At 40.8% G+C, this 17,513-nt stretch overlaps 1 protein-coding gene across 3 annotated transcripts in view; it reads left to right on the top strand.

Annotated features, from left to right (window-relative positions):
• The window catches only part of STK32A (serine/threonine kinase 32A), a 73,980-nt gene that overhangs the window by 21,792 nt on the left and 34,675 nt on the right, over positions 1–17,513 (top strand). For all 3 annotated transcript variants that reach the window (XM_080997256.1, XM_080997257.1, XM_080997258.1), the window contains exons 3-5: positions 2,188–2,243; positions 3,189–3,340; positions 10,827–11,000. In XM_080997256.1, coding sequence (XP_080853382.1) covers positions 2,188–2,243; positions 3,189–3,340; positions 10,827–11,000 — 382 coding nt within the window. The remainder of the gene's footprint in view (positions 1–2,187; positions 2,244–3,188; positions 3,341–10,826; positions 11,001–17,513) is intronic.

Below are 17,513 nucleotides of genomic sequence, written 5' to 3'. Positions count from 1 at the left end.
GTCCTATCCTGTTGAAGCTGGAGCCCAGGTAGTACAATGAATGCTTGAGAATGGCTTGTCGGGTAGGTAACAGGCAGAGTAATGTTGAAATTGCAGGACCGTGGATAGCTCATAGCAGACAACTTGCTAGAACAAAGCCTGGAGGTCATCTGAAGCCTGTCCAGATGATGATTATGATTAAAATAATGTATATACCATCTGTCATTTGGATAAGAAATACTCAGGTGGTTCATAAATATGTAAAAGCCTGTTCCCAGGAATTCTTAAAGGCTGTGTTCCTCTGGTTGGAGTCTAGCACTCCTTCACCTCTCAGTCAGCTCCTAACTTGTGTGTTACCTGCGCTAGGGAACCACCACCAGTGACTGTGAGGTCCTTGGTGTTAAGAAAGCCAGTATCACAGGGAATCTTGTTCAAAGGGTGCTATATTGTGGGAGGGAGGAATGGCTTCGTTTTTAGAGACTCTGTTCAAGGGGCTTCTGGCTGACAGGCTGGATATTGGTGTCAGAACCTGTGACTTGAACAGAATATCCACTGATGTTCCTGATCCACCTGGTTCTTCCTCCTCCATGTCAAGATTCCTGGTTGCTATTCAAAAGCACGACAGTGGGCTCCCTACAGGTCATAAGGAATCAGAATGGAGGCTTGACATTTCAGTTCTATTAAGTAGGATGGCTGAGAGAGAGACAGAGGGACACAGAGGCAATCACATGCCATCTGGGTCTTTAGCCTAGCTCTCTCCCATGACTCCAAACTTGGTTCTCAAAAGCTACATACATTGTCAGGTTCCCTCACAAATACCCCCCCCCATTCAGTTCATAGATGGTTTAGAATACTTTGTACTGGCTGACTAGCTAGAATAAGCTGTCTTGTTCACTGTATCTTTTGTTCACCATCACACTTTACAGACATCTTTTCTGAACTGTATTGTCCCTTGTTGCAGGAGGGAGTTTCGGGCAAAAGCAGGTCATATACATGGTCTATTTCCTTCCGCTTCTTAATTGGTTGGAAATGTACAGATGGATGAGGCAAATGTTGTAATTTCAGGCTCTGTCACTTTGGCATTACCTGACAGTTCTGGGGTCACAATCATTAAAGTCGCCGCTGTTAGTAATCCACAGCCTTGAATTGGTGCTTCCAATCAGCCCCCTAATGAGGTTTAAGTGCTATTACGTTTGTGCCCGGTATGACAACTGGACTGCTCTCATTATTATCATTTCTTCACTAATAGTTCTGTGGCTTTAGTGCTGCCTGATCTCCATCTGAGGACTTGAGCTAGTATGAGCAGAATTCAAAGATAGTGATTTAGGAACTGCAGCTGTACTGCCTTGCTAGAACCACTTTTGAGGTTTCAAGAACATTGGGTTGGTATCCGATGGCTGCTTAAAATTATTTGGGATAGGGCAGAAAAAGCCATGTAATGGCACAAGGACATAATGGTAAACCATGTTACAGTGGCACTGTGGGAGCATGGCACCAGAGCAGGAAACAAAAGTACTGGTGCAAAAGTTCAGATTTTGAAGCTATTACATTAATTTGTTATATGTTGATTTAAAACAACAACTAAAAACTAAAATTTTAGGGTGAAGCACAATTTTGCATGTAAATGTAGTCCTGGAATTATCTTGCTTGCACAGATGCTTACCTTGGGCTGCCTTGCCAGATTTATTCAGCCTTAAAAAAATAAAATCTAATTTTAAACCAAATGATCTACAGATTCTACTGGGGTTTGTTCCTGCAATTTATATTGCAGGAAATGTTTCCTCTACTATTTTATCTAAAAAAAATCATTTGTAACTTGAACATTTATAGTATCCCAGGGCAGCAGAACTTCATGCAAAAAGATAACTGTTATTTGGTGTTCCTACATGTGGGAAAAGGGGTATGGGAAAAGAGAGCTAAATATGTGGAAAAAATGGCTCTTTACATTCTGTATACCCTTACCTTAAATAGTAATAAAACGGGATTCCATTTAAAAAATGAGCACTTATTCTATTAGATATAATCTTATCAGTTTTGAAAAATGTAGAACAACAATATTATTTCAAGCAATAGTGAAGTATATAATGTTTAGTCCTGCTTACTAAGGAACAAATGGTTATCCCCGCTGTATTATAATTCTGAAATTGGTTATTTCAAATATTGAATAGCTGAGGCTCTCATTTTTAAAACCTTTATTCTCCTTTACAGTCACCTTCGACCATTTTGAAATTTTGAGAGCCATTGGAAAAGGCAGCTTTGGAAAGGTATGGTTTTTTTTTGCAAACAAAACTATCGCTCCATGTGGTGGGGACCGTAGCTATCCACAGATTCTTCTTAAAATAACAAGGTGGACAGCAAGTAAGCAGGTTTTAGATAATATTGCATTGTCAATGTCTACAAGCTGAGCCTTATCTTTCAGACCGTCAGGAAGAATTAGAGCCTTGTCCCTCATATGCTCAGAATCTTCAAATTATATTACAGGATATTAAACTGTTCTTATTGATAAAACCAGAGCTGCTGAATTTATATGTAAACATCCGGTAAAGGGAGACTTTCCACCAGAGCAACTCAGGACACACTGGCATTGTGCCTCATTTCTCCCTTCTCTTGCACAGTCACGATGCTTTTTGAGGTGTGCGAGCCTAGTTCTTTGTGCCTGGTCCTGTATAGCCTCTATATTTTTGCCAAAGGAGAACAGGATGTGTGCTTAAGATGCCTTTTGTGTGGGATTTTAATGTGATTTTAAGGCTGCTGTGTTCTCATTAGTTCTCATTTTTATGTCAAGATCTGTATCTGGAAGCTATCAGGGCCACTTTGCCCATCAAGAATAGGTATAATGTGACGAAGAAGGCTAAAGAACAGTGAGAGGTGGGTGAGGCCTATGCGAATGTGAGGCAAATCAGTTTGGGAAAACATAGTTCATCAGACCAATTAATAAACCAAGCATTGGACACAGTTTCACCTTAGTCCCACTCATTTACAGTGGCGACATGTCCAGTTAGTTGGTGACTCTTCTCAGCAACGTGCCTGTGCATTTGTATATGGTGGGGAAGAGCAGGATCTAGAAAAATGAGGCGGCAATTTAGCAATGTACATTGTTAAGGTAGGATAAGGTATATTGCTAAGTTAGGGTAGGATACATGAATGTCCTCAGCACAACGCGATGCTACAGTTTGCACCATGTTTCCGCCTTGGTTTGTCCTTGCTAGGTTTGCATAGTCCAGAAGAATGACACCAAGAAAATGTACGCCATGAAATATATGAACAAGCAAAAGTGTGTGGAACGGAATGAAGTGAGAAATGTCTTCAAGGAGCTACAGATCATGCAGGGATTGGAACACCCTTTCCTTGTGAATTTGTGGTAAGCTGAGCACCATATTTCCCATTATTTTCCTGGGAGGAGGTTGCCTTCACTTTTCTGGAAACCTGGTTCTGTTTGTTTCACTTTAACCTTATTTACCATTATTGGTTTCCACAATACGGTACTTGTTGCCTGGCTGGCCCTTTTTTCTTTTCTTTTCTACGTATAACCTAGTTTTCTTTGAGTGGCCTTTGAGAGAAACAACAGGTCCCTGGACTGCCTGTGGTTTAAACTCATGTCTTAGGCAGGGCCTGGATAATAGAGCCTCCTGTTCAGCTCCTTTTATAACTGGCTGCGTTCTTCCTGGCTTGAGGCATCGAAGTGCCATGCTGTTTGCCCTTTATTTCTTTCACAGTAAAATAAATAAATGTAGCATTTTGACCCAACAGCAGATGTGTTAGATCTAGGACCGTGACTGTTTTGAATAGGAAATATACTCTGGTAGTGCAAAGGAACGTCACTTTTGAAAACAACTACCTGTGCCTGGAAAATGTGTGCCTTTAGGGAGAAGGCTTAGATAGAGCCCCCTGCCTATACTGCTGGTTTTCCATTGGTTTCTTGGAGAATATTCCAGTTTATAGTCTCCCATCTGCAGCCTGAAATTATAGTCTCAAGGAATTCCATGTGATTTATACAAGTCTGGAGAAGGGGCTGATGTGGCCCTTTGGCTAGGATCTCCTCTCCTGCCCAAAACCTTTGTCATTATTTTCATGTGATAATTTTAGAGAATATAACAAGCTATCGGGACGTGGGATGGCGCTGTGGGTTCAAATCCCCGCGACGGGGTGAGCTCCCATTGCTCGGTCCCAGCTCCTGCCAACCTAGCAGTTCAAAAGCACATCAACATGCAAGTAAATAAATAGGTACTGCTCCGGCGGGAAGGTAAACGGCGTTTCCATGTGCTGCTCTGGTTCGCCAGAAGCGGCTTTGTCATGCTGGCCACATGACCCGGAAGCTGTATGCCAGCTCCCTCGGCCATTAAAGCGAGATGAGCGCCACAACCCCAGAGTCAGCCACGACTGGACCTAATGGTCAGGGGTCCCTTTACCTTTTTAACAAGCTATCATTCAGGCTAGCACTAGTTGACAATAGATTCCTAATAAACATTCTGCTTTGCTTCCTGCTACCCATTTCCCCCATTTCTTTGTGCTTTCTGTGCTATGTGATGCAGCTGATGAGAGCTGGAATCCGACAAAGATTAGGTTGTGCTGTGCATGAGGCCCCAAAGATGTGCCCATAGACACCAAAAGATTGGTGACTCCTCATTGCAAAGGCTTGTAAAGTAAGTGGCCCAAGGACATCCAGTGAGCTTCAGGGTCAAGCAGGGGTTTGAATCCCGTTTTTGCGGGACCTAGTCCAACATTCCAACCACTGCAGCACAAAGGCTCTCCTCTACTGAGGCAGATTTGGCCCACTACACTACAACTTGGATGAAGTGTTCCACTTTTATTGGCGTGGCCCAAGGCATATTGCTGCCTATAGCAGAACTCAAATTCCACCTGTTCATTCCATTAGCACAGTCAGTTTCAAAACGGAACAGGGCTCCTGCACCTTTAATAACTGCTGAAATTCTGTCTTCTGCATAACTCTGTAAAGGTTCAGGAACCCTGCCTTCTTTGGCATCTAGCCACACTGCCTGCTACTGGGGACATCGCTGCACCTTTCAGATACCAATTCCTGCCTTTATCTGTTTCCTCCCTGTCCCCACATGGTGCCACCTGAATAAGGTCAAGTCATCCTGCTGCAGGGCAGACTATGAAACCAGATCGATATCTTGGGGAAATGTCTGTGACAGTTCTTTCTCTGAGGACACTTGATGCGGGCACAGTTCATTTTCAGTAGCTTGTGTGCCATCAACAATGAAATCAGCACACTTATAAGGCATGTTGATCCTTCCTTTTTTCTTTGATTTAGTGTGTTTTCCCTCTTTCAGTGGCCCTGAAACAGGAAGGATGGAATAAAGTTCTGCTACCAATAGACACTAAACTCAGTTAAGAGCCACAGTAATATTTCAAGTAATGGGGAATTAGATTATTTTGCGATTTTTTATTTTGTTTTCAGGTGGTTTTACTGGTAGAGCATTGGTAAATATCCTCCAGCAAAATCACCCTGTTGCAAGGTAATGGTAATAAAACACATCTCAGTATCTTTTCACCAGAGGTACCAAAGTATTAGCTGACAAAGGAAGAAGTATTTTTTTAAATTATACCCTGCTCTTCTGTTTTGACCAAATACATATAAAAGCCAGTAATAAAAATTATTAAGGAATTGTAGAGTTGAAAGGGACCCCAAGGGTCATCTAGTCCAACCCACTGCAATGCAGAAATCCCAGCTAAATAATCCCTCACAGATTGTTAAAAACTTCCACCAGGGAAGACCAGCACAAGATATTTAAAAATCCACCATGAAGTTCCTTCTGTAGACAGTGGGTCATTCACTCTAACCTACTCTTTGCTTGATTGACTAGATTTGCTTTCCTAAATGCCAGTCATTGCCTATGACTTCATTCATTGGCTAAAAATCAACAACACTGAAAGCAGGAGCAGGCTTGTTTCTCACAAAACAAATAAGCCTCAACATTTTAAAAAAGTGAAAGTTGGGAGTGAGAAGTATGCCCTCCCCATTTGCTATTCACATTTTTAAGAAGTCACCATACAACAACTAATGGGAATGGTGTCTTGTCTAATTTGGCCCTTCCTTGCCACGGGGAACAAATAACCCAAAGCAAAACTGGAAATTAATATCAGGGAATTCCAAATAAATGTATACCACTACAAAGTAGAACTGTTTCCCAGTCTGGATCAAATAAGAGATGCCCTATTAGGTGGGGATGGGGGCTATTTAAACTCCTCTGCTGCCTGTGTTCCTGCCACATGAAAAACTCTGCCTCTCCTCATCAAATAGTTATTTGGTATATGTTAGATTATTTTAGTGCTGCACCTAATTTTGTACTCTAATAATTGGTCTTTTCTACACATGAAAGGTTTTGCTTATCTTTGCTTACTTACTTACCTATCTATCTGCTTGTTAGTTTCCTTCGCTTCTTTTTTACCAGCTTAACCCATCAAGGCAAGGAGAGAGTGAAAGTAATAGCTTATCACAGGAGAGTTGCTGTCTACAAGTGTTGCTTGAGTGTTTAGTGACGGATGCTTGAGAAGCAGACTGCATGATAAATGAAGGCATCTTATGGTGCTCCTTAAGCTAGGGAAATAAATAATTTCTCTGCCTCTCTGAGCCATTGGTCTAGACTATTAATAATATGCCTTTGGCAGTCAGTACCAAAAAGAAAAAAACATCTGGGAGATTAATTTTCCCTTACCAAATAGCCTCAAATGCAAGGAGGTTAATAGTGATTTTGAGTGCATCTGCATATATCACCCTAAGTTTTTAATTCCTTCTCAAACACAACAGTTCTTGGAGAAAAGCCCAGCTTGCAGCCTGTGCAGTCTTAAGTCTGTTGGCAGAGTTATTTAGGTTTATATAGGGATTTCCAGTAGCTTAGGGTCAGGGGAGACTCTCAGGCCAGAGGGTACATTGTTAAAACTTAGCTCAAGTTGATTCTTCCCTTGTTCTGACCGTAGAACGTAGTCTAACTGTGTATCCTCCAGCTGGGTCTATGTTACATGCCCTGAATGTGGATCAGTTTGGAGCAGATGTTGCTAGTACTCCTGTGGAATAAGAATGGGAAGACAGTGGTAAAAAATTGGGAGATGTGCTGTCTTCACAGGAAGTATTGATGCGAATGAATGAATATCTCACTTCACATTTTCAGGAAATGGTTCAGTCCAATGGTGCAGGGTCCTGGTACATATTTCTTGTCTAATGAGCAAGCTTTTCACAAGGACGGTGATTTTGGGGAGGGTGTGCTTTCAAACAAGCAGGGTACCCCACATCACTTCTGAGGTGTTAGAATCGTGTGAGAAGTTTGTACTCTGTCAAAAATGTTCTGCTCAGGCTCCAGTTTCCTATATCAGTCATTAGCTGGGATCCTTTTCCCTGTGTTCAGTGTTACCCCAAGACAATAATGCCCTCTGGCTACAAGGGTAAACACTTGAAAAAAGTCTTGCTACACCATTCAGGCACTGATTCCTGCCTTCCCAGACTCCGCACACACAGGCAACACCTGAAGCAGGTGTTTCATGCTGCTGCGTGGTAGCGCCCACACTGTCTGCATTGGCAGACTGGCTGAAAAAGAATGATTCAGCAGGACATGTGCAGAGAGCCTTTTCATGAGCACCAAATTGCTCCAGCAGGGAAGAGAGGGAGAGATAGTTCTGTTGTGCAAGGAGAAAGTGATCTGCTTAGTCTTATGTTGAATATTACCAGGTAAGCTGCCAAGGGTGTGGCTGCCCCTTTAACAAGCACCATAAAAACTGATTGCATTGATGATTTGTTATAAGTCCACTTGCACTGAGACCTGCAGGGGCCCCGTTGTTATATTATTCCCTGTGTGTTCTACTCCTTGACAGGAGTGTGTTCAGAATAATAATTGTAGGTTTTCTCAGGATAGGTTTCCTAAGTGAAAACTTTGTTTTAACAAATATAGATTTACTGAAACTAGTGGCTGAAGGTTAACTGCAACAGTCAGCAAATATTTTATCACAGGGGGTTTCTCTAACAAGCTACATCTTGCAAAATAAAGGAAAAATTGAGTTTTTGTCTTTGAACCTAAGTTGTACTTGTAGATCCATGATTGTGGGCTTTAAGATTATTGGTGTAATTTCACTTGGGGAAACTCTTACATTTCATCTCTCAGCTATTTTAACTCCAGCCAAAGTCTGATTTTCAGCATCGTCTTGGACCAGTTTCCATGTTACATATGAGAGAGTGTATGACCCGCCTGATTGACTGAACTTCTTGAACTAAGGGCAATACCAGCTGGTAGTTTTCACCTAGCTTGGCACTGTATTGTATTGTATTTAATATTCATTCATTCATTCATTCATTCATTCAATAAATATATCTCTTTGGAGAAGAGTCACACAAAGTGGTATACAAAAGATTATGACAACAAACAGTAATGATACAACAAGCAGCAATGATACAAAAAGTTGCAATAGAATGGATACAATAAAAATAGAGTATAATATAACAGATAATTTTTTCTCTCCTCTTTTTTCCTCCTCCTCCTTCTCCTTCCCAGATGGCAGATTCCTGGTCTTCTGGCTTGACATAATAATAATTGACACTGTATCTGGTGTTGCTGTCTTTACCATTGTTCTTTATATCCTGTCTTTAGGGATACAAATCATTTCAGGGTAACTTATGCATACAACCACCAGGAATACACAAAGAAATGCAAAGAAGAGTCATTATTTCCCCCCTCTTACCATCATACTCACTATGGAAGGTCATCCACATGCAGCCTGTGCAGTTCTGTCAGCCCTGCAGATATGTACGACAGCAGCATGGACTGAAATTCCCTCATCTTGGCCAGCTTCTGGAGATGAGAACAGTTGAAGCAGTCCACCCAATCTTCAACATTAAAGCCATATAAACCTGTCATTCCCTGAGAAATTCTGAAGGCTGGTTCTTTCTTTGTGTGATCCTGGTGGAATCAAAAGGGCAACCTGGGGAGAAGCTATTCACTGTGATTATGCACTGGTGAACTGACTGTATTTCTAATGCCAATTTGCTGATCCCCAGCTGCCTTTCAGTCCTGCATATAGGAAAAAGAATTGTTTTAGAGATGTTTGCTCTCTTTCTCTCTCTCCTTCTGTTTTAAACACAGTCCACCTGCACCTCTAGCATGATGGAGAAATCTGTAGAGAACATTACAACCAAGTAACGGCTCAATAGATTGATTTATTTCATCCCTCTCTGTTGAGTAGGATTTTTAAGTCACTCTGGAAATCTCATTTGACTGAAACTTGGAGAGCTGTAAAACAGCAACACTCCTTGTATACAGATATGTGTTAATATAGCTGCTTGAATGATTGCCATAGATTTCACATTAAAAAGAAACCTAATCAAGTAGCTGTGTCCACACATTGCAGTTCAGCATACAGTACCTGGTAGTAAGGAAATTTCTTTAGGATCTGTCCCCAAATCACAATGGTAAGGGGTGATGACAAAACATTTATGAAGAAAATCTTCATAGCTATTTGCAAATGCATTTTCAAATTATAGAAATGTAATTTCCTAAGTTTCTATGGGTTATTCTTGCTCAGTCTAAAAGAAGCTGCCTCATACTAGATAGCTGATGGTCCATCTAGTTCAGTCTTATGTACACTGACTGGCAACAATCCTCCAGGATTTCAGAGGAGTCTTTTCCCAGCCCTGTCTGGATATTGAACCTGTGATCTTCTGTATGCACACTATAACCCCTAGCACTCAGCTATGGGCCTTCCCCAAAAGAGCAGTATGGGAACAAGATCTTTAGGTGGGTCTGGGCACTCTTGCTTTTTGCTAAGGGGTTGTCTTTAGCGTTCCTGCATCTTCTAGACTGTCAAAGACATGCATGGTTGTGTCTTTGTGCTGCTTGCTTATATTCATGCATCTTTCTTTGTCCATTGACTTAGAGATGATGTGATTTTACCTTGTATTTAATTATGCTGGCACCTCAGGGAATCTTTTGGCACAAAAGCAGCTAATTTTCCTCTCTGTATTCAAGAGCATTGACTGCTCCAAGTCTAAAACGTATTGATTTCTTGAGCCCACATTTAACTCGCTGTTATTTAAACGAAGTCAAGCAGAAAGGTCTTGTGAGAGAAATTTCGAAGGCAATATGAAAATATTGGGGGTGGAGGCTTACCATAATTTGTGCCGGGGCTCAGCCCTGCCATTTATTTGCAGTGCCAGGACATAACTTTTGAATGCATTGACTAGGAATAGATGGAGGTCCCCTTGAGCAGGTGTCAAGTGCATTTCCTTTGTAACCCCAGGGAGCCTCCACACATTAGGGGTTAAGGGAAGGAGGAATTCAGAACTAGAGAGTGGTGTTTCTAGACAGCCTTGAGCCCTTGTAACTAGAGGTGAGAGTTCTAGCTAGAAGGCATTGAATAAAGGGCTTGGGAGTGCCTTCTCTTTTTGTTTGCTACCAGTTGTGCGTCTCTCTGCTACTTTCCTTGTTTCCCACTTCTTGTCCAACACAGTTGCTGTTTTCATTTTCATACTTTTGTTTGTATTTCATGTGTCCTTGAATAAGCCTTATTGTTGGACTCCTCCCCACAGACACACACACACACACACACACACACACACGAGAAAAGGGAGGGGGGTTTCCATGTCTAGAAGAATTATGGAAATGAAACTTTGGCCACATGCCCTAGTAATAGTCCAACATACCCAGAATAGCTTAAACCTTAAGATATTTTGCTGTGCAAGCACGACACTACTAACCCCAGTTCTTGACTTAGGGTTTGCTGTGTTTTGCACAAAGAGGAAGTCTGACTCCAGGCAGAGTCATAGATCTCATCATACATGCTTCTAATTCTACTGCACTAATCAAGCTATATGTCCTTTGTGTTCTGGCATCTTGTTGCAGGTATTCATTCCAGGATGAGGAAGACATGTTTATGGTGGTTGATCTGCTTCTTGGAGGAGACTTGCGTTACCACCTGCAGCAAAATGTCCGCTTCCAAGAGAGCACCGTGAAGCTGTTCATCTGTGAACTAGCATTGGCACTGGACTATCTCCAGAGCAGGAACATCATCCACAGGTGAACTACGCACTATAGAGATACATTGATACTGTTACCAGTCATACCATCATGAGACACCATTAATCCTGCCAGGTATCTGTAGTCAGTGCTTTTTTCCTAGAAAAATAGGTGCTGGTACTCACCATGAAGTTATTGCATAAATGCCACACTTTTTAACCCAAAAAGAGGTGGTGGTACTGCATATCCTTGAGTACCCCCTGAAAAAAGCGCTGTCTGTAGTGTCAATGAATGACAGCACTTTCTGTATGCTTACCTTCGTGGGTCGACAAACACTTGGAATATTGGGATGAAAGCACATGTGGTTATTTCAGTTACCAATGAGTATTAGTATTATATTCCACCCTGAAATAATCAACAAAACAAATAATGTCTTTGTTCCTCCTGTAGAAGTAAGGGGATTCCTCAAGGTGTTTGGGGAATGCCCTAAATAAATAATTTAATTTAACATTTATGAGTGCTTCAATAGATGTTGGAAGGAATAATAACATAAATATCTAGCTTGCACTTGTTTTAGAAAAGTTCTACGAAAGGCTTCTGATGCACTGATTGAGATATGTATAGATACATGTATAAAACGTAATATAACATATATAATATAACATGTTATATACAAAACATCCACACACATTTGTTTCAGTCCACTAACTCGGCCATATAGCTGCTACAGTCAAACCTTGTTTCCTGAACACCTGTGTTATTGTACGTTTCAGCTTCCAAACACCTAAAAACTGGAAGTAAATGCTCCGATTTTCGAACATTTTTTGGAACCCGAACGTCCGATGCAGCTTCCGCTTGAGTGCAAGAAGCTCTTGCAACCAATCAGAAGCTGCGCCTCAGTTGTCGAATGTTTCGGAAGCCAAACAGTCTTCCAGAACGGATTACGTTTGACAACCGAGGTTTGACTGTATATGTTTCAGAGGAATCATCCATATAGCAAACCCATAGAAGGTTAGTTGGGATCGGACATTTGCCCACGGATTAATCCATAACAATAGTTTCAAAAAATTAATTTTGATAGCATACTTTATTTTGAGTGTTGTGAATTTTGAATGAGCATTTCTTATGAGCTGGTGACAGCCATCACTATCTACTAACCAATCCATGCACTCATAAAGAACTTTGACTCCCCCCTGCCCATGAAAGAGGAAACAGCCTTTTCATGCTGTGACCTGCATCTATCATCATTTCACTATGTAACTGAGGGGAGAAGTTTAACTATTCAAGAATGATATCCAAAACCTTTGCTGATTGGCCATAGCTAGTTGCATGGTTCTCTGGTTTGTGACCAGTATTCATAGTGCGTTCCTTTGAGAGTCATTAATATATACAAGGTTGCAGTGTGTTATCCCAAGGACAAATTCAATAGAAACTTTTTAAAGGTTTGAAGTCCAGAGAGGGGGATGCATCTAACAGAATTCTGTCTTGAGTAAATACTATAGGATTCAGCTCGTAAGTGGATAATTGCATACCATCAAAACATTATTGGTTTCCACTTCATCTGTTTTTATGCAGAGTGTATGCCATAATGCTGTAGAGCTTGGGAAATAAAAAAAATGCAGGGAGATTGCAGTTTAAGAAGTTATACAAGTGATAAAGTTTGAAGAATAGAAATATGGGTGTACTAAGTATATGTATTATTAACTGCCTATGAAATTACTCAAGCAAAACTTCAGGCTCTAGAAACAAATGTAATGCATGCTGTAATCACATGAGAAAAATGGGTTGCAAACGTTTGACCCATAAAACTGTTTTTTTTTAAATTAAAAATACATAAATTGTATTTTAGAAATGTGAATTGGATTATATTTATTTATTTGTTTGGTTTTTAAAAGAAATCAGTAATACTAGGTGTCTCCTTATTAATAAATAACCTGACTTACATTGAAATCTAAATTTTAATATAAATATGTTCAAGCCCACACTTCTGACATCTCTCTTTGAAGCAGAAGCTTCAAAGCCCACAGATCAAATGACTCTCAGCTACATCAGATTGGAGTAATTCCCAGCTGATGCAAACACACCTTTAGAAATGCAACCAGAGGTGTTATCTGTGTACTTAGCCTCATCTTGCATGATCATCTACTCCTATCTTCCTGGATAGATGCAATTCCTTGGAATGGCATAGAAAGAGTTGTATGAATGATCCATTTGGTGAGAGTGTTTAGCCTTGCTTTCTCAAGTAGTCAGAGAATTTGAAAGCTTATATGCATTTGGTAAGAGACTTTCAGGTGTTGCCTTTCAAACCTAAATAATATTTATTCAATGGGCATCATACTTCACTGGGAAGAATAGAAATCCAAGATTTCTAACTATAAAATAGTGAGTGGAGTTGACTTAGACTATTCCTTTTTTCATGCTTTATTATCAAACTTCTTCCATACCTCTGGACAGCATTGGAGTTGTCTTCCTACGGCTCTTTTGTTTTTCAGGATATTTGCCATTTATGGTTTACTTTCTAAAAATGTACACTTCAACTTCCTTTGTAATACGTTTAAACGCTTGCACTTGGACAAATTCAAATGCCTATTTCATGCTTGCGTAACCAAAGGAGACTTCAAGACAAAACAGTGTGGTAATGAAGGTATAAGGTTCACTTTTTCTGCTCTGCACCTGTTCACACAGACACCAAATAATGCATGAGGATGAATTACACTGGGAGACACAGAGGGAATAAGGCTGTTTTGTACTGGCTTTGAAAAAGCCTGGAAACTGTATTGGGCAAACACCCAAGGATGGATGGTGTTATATAAATCAATTAATAATAATGGACACTGTGATGATGTAGCTAGGAAGGATCCTAATCCAGCTTGTTTTTACATTACTCCTCTTAGCAGGAGGGTTACTAGTAACATAATTTGCTGGTCTCAAAGCACACATTGATGAACAAGGCTTCTGGGTGAGCCCCACATCCCTGACCATTCTGGAGTTTTTAAAGAGATGAATTGCATACTCTCCTGAGGAGGCAGTTACCTTGATAAGCTGCCTGTTGGTGGTTAGGGTGACCAAATGTTGAAAAAGTTATCAGATAATAAAAGTAAGGAGATAAAAGTTGGTGCCAGTTGTATGTTACCTCTTTTTATAATGAGTTACTGAACCCTTTGAGCACAGGACTAATGCCACATAAGCCCAACTGTCTATCAAGATAACGTTACTGGGAGTGAGATGTAAAGCTGTTGGTTACTTTGCTAGTATGTTACTCCTCTTACATGATTATCTTTGCAAAGGCAGTTGGGGCATCATCTTGAGATAACGGCAACAAAAGACTCAGGTGAAACCTTCTCTTTTAAAAGAAGGGGAGAGGGAAAGGAGGGGAGTAGTCAAAGGGTGTGTATCTACATGGAGTGTGGAACAGACTGGGCAGAGGGTCGACTCTGTAAGGAGAAGGGGAGAGCAAACACCTACACTACCCATGGCTGATGATCTTCAGTGCCTTCCAGTTACCTCCTACCTTCTCGATGCATGCATATTTAGAAAATAGTTACGGGGGGAAAGTTACAGTTCCTTATTGCTGAATATTTGTTTCTCGGAAGAGAAGAGGAAGGCCTTGTTCTGGGGCATGGGGTTGTTTCCATTCAGGTTTATCTTTTATTTACCCCATCTTATTTGGCTGGAAATAGATTGAAATTAGACCCCAGTTCCTCCTCACAAAAAGATACTTCCTCACACAGTGTATAGTTAAACTTTGGAATTCTCTCTGGCAAGAGGCAGTGATGGCCATCAACCTGAATGAGTTTAGAAGAGGCTTTGACAAATTCATGGAAGATAATGGCTACTAGCCACAATGGCTATATTCTGTCTCCACTGTCAGAGGTGAGATGCCTCTGAATGCCAGTTGCTGGAAATTGGGGAGAGTGCTGTTGCACTGAGGTCTTTCTTTTGGCCTTCCTGTAGGCATCTGTTTGGCCACTGTGGGAACAATAGAACAGGCCATTGGCCTGATCCAACAGGGCTCTTGTGTTTTTGATAAATGTGTGCGTGTGAATTGCCTCTTGGCAGCTGAGAAAAGATCCTCTACATATGCAAATGGCCATCATAAAAAGTAGAGACATCACCTTGCCAACAAAGGTCCGTATAGTAAAAGCTATGGTTTCCCCAGTAGTGATGTATGGAAGTGAGAGCTGGACCAGAAAGAAAGCTGATCGCCGAAGAATTGATGCTTTTGAATTATGGTGCTGGAGGAGACTCTTGAGAGTCCCATGGACTGCAGGAAGATCAAACCTCTCCATTCTTAAGGAAATCAGCCCTGAGTGCTCACTGGAAGGACAGATCGTGAAGCTGAGGCTCCAATACTTTGGCCACCTCATGAGAAGAGAAGACTCCCTGGAAAAGACCCTGATGTTGGGAAAGATGGAGGGCACAAGGAGAAGGGGACGACAGAGGACGAGATGGTTGGACAGTGTTCTCGAAGCTACCAGCATGAGTTTGACCAAACTGCGGGAGGCAGTGGAAGACAGGAGTGCCTGGCGTGCTCTGGTCCATGGGGTCACGAAGAGTCGGACACGACTAAACAACAACAACATATGCAAATACACAATACATTTGTGGCATTTTTTGTTTTGTGGAGATAATAATTTTCTTTTATTGGCAGCTGATAACTTAAAATAGATGCTAGAGATATATATTTAACTTCTTTACTGTTTTATAAACCATGCGCTTCATTGACTCAGCTGTATGAAAAAATAACCTGACATATTGCTTTGCTCCAATCTTTCTGTGCCATTGTCCCTATATCCAGAATTTAGATTTCTTCAAATCAATGGTAATCATAACCTGACATCTCTATACAGAAACACTTTAAGTTAACAATAAGCAAAGCCCTATGTTTTTCCCAGACTCAGAGATTATTTGCAAATATGCTGCACAGTGGAGTATGTCATTTTTCTTGTTTCTGTAAATGCTAGTTAGAAACAGATCCGTTTATAAACTAAAGTATAGGTTGGAAGGAAAGCAATCATGAACTAAAATACAGCTGCATTCTCATCGAATTAAATTACAAAAAATGTATGTGGGATTTCTTTGTAAGAACTTTTTGCCATAAATTGCAGCGATAGAGTCCTATTCATCCTAGATTAGATAAGGTTGATCTCTGCCCTTGGTATTTATTATTTATGCTCCATACTATAGACACACAGGTGTGCTGCTTTCAGCTACACTTTGAGCTTTTACTTTTCATAAAATAAGAACAGGATAATAGTTACACACACACACACACACACACACACACACACACACACAGTGGTACCTCAGGTTAAGTACTTAATTCGTTCTGGAGGTCCTTTCTTAACCTGAAACTGTTCTTAACCTGAAGCACCACTTTAGCTAATGGGGCCTCCTGCTGCTGCGTGCCACCAGAGCACAATTTCTGTTCTCATCCTGAAGCAAAGTTCTTAACCTGAAGCACTATTTCTGGGTTAGCGAAGTCTGTAACCTGAAGCGTATGTAACCTGAGGTACCACTGTGTGTGTGTGTGTGTGTGTGTGTGTGTGTATGTATATAATCAAGTATCACAAAATAGCAAGCAAGTCAGCTTTCAGGTTCTCAAGAACTTCACCCTGGATCAAGATAAAAAGGGGACGAGGAAGCTGGAGAACAATGCTATCAGTGGCTACTAGTCATTGATGCCTAAGTACCTTTTAATAATTAAAAAAGAGAATAATATTGACAGATTTTGAGAAGGGCATGAATAAGCTGTATTAGTCATGAAGGCTACATGCTGTCTACAGGATCAGAGACAGCATGTCTCTGAATGCCTTTCACTGGGAAGCAATAGCAGTAGAGGGATATTGCCCTCATCCCCTGCTTGTGGACTTCACATAAGAGGCATCTGACTGGCGAGTGCGGGATACACAATGCTGGACTATATAGGCCTTTGGTCTGATCCAGCAGGCCTCTTCTTGTACAGACCTGATACTGTAGCCCAGGTCTATACTTTATTTTACAAAAAGTGTTTATTAAGTGCTATGGAGACATTAGGCTAGGTCAGTTACAACCACAAAATGATTGTAAGAACAATGAAAAATAGTTTCATTTAAAAAACAATTCCACATATAATACCAATTACAAACAATCAAAAACACTTCTACATATGAAAACGGTTAAAAATAGTTCAAATACAGAGGCAAACTGGGATAGAAATCTTCATTTAAAAATAATAGATATTCATGTGCACAGAATACCCCGAAGAGCATAGGTCAAATTGTGTTGACTTTATTTTAAGGATGTTTCCCGCTCTCCTGCTCTGTGGCACCAGTGGACTTGTTCCCCTGTGGTGTGTGGGGCTACTTTCCCCCCCTATACTTCATGCCTTTTTGACATGGACTTGCGCTATTAACATTTGTGCTCAGTACATATGTTTATTCAAAAGACACCTGCTCCATTGTAACTTGCATCCTATTGCGTGATATCTTAAGGCAGTTTTCTCTGCCTCTGGATGATGGCTGTTTGAATCTGTAAAGACAGATAGAATCATCTCCCCTGCATAGCTTGGAAAAGTGAACAGCAGGATATAAT

This window comes from Podarcis pityusensis (genome assembly GCF_964106645.2).
Source record: "Podarcis pityusensis genome assembly, chromosome: 2".
Taxonomy (NCBI): Eukaryota; Metazoa; Chordata; class Lepidosauria; order Squamata; family Lacertidae; genus Podarcis; species Podarcis pityusensis.
The sequence above is the reverse complement of the archived record's forward strand: the minus strand, read 5'-3'. Positions and strand labels throughout refer to the sequence as shown.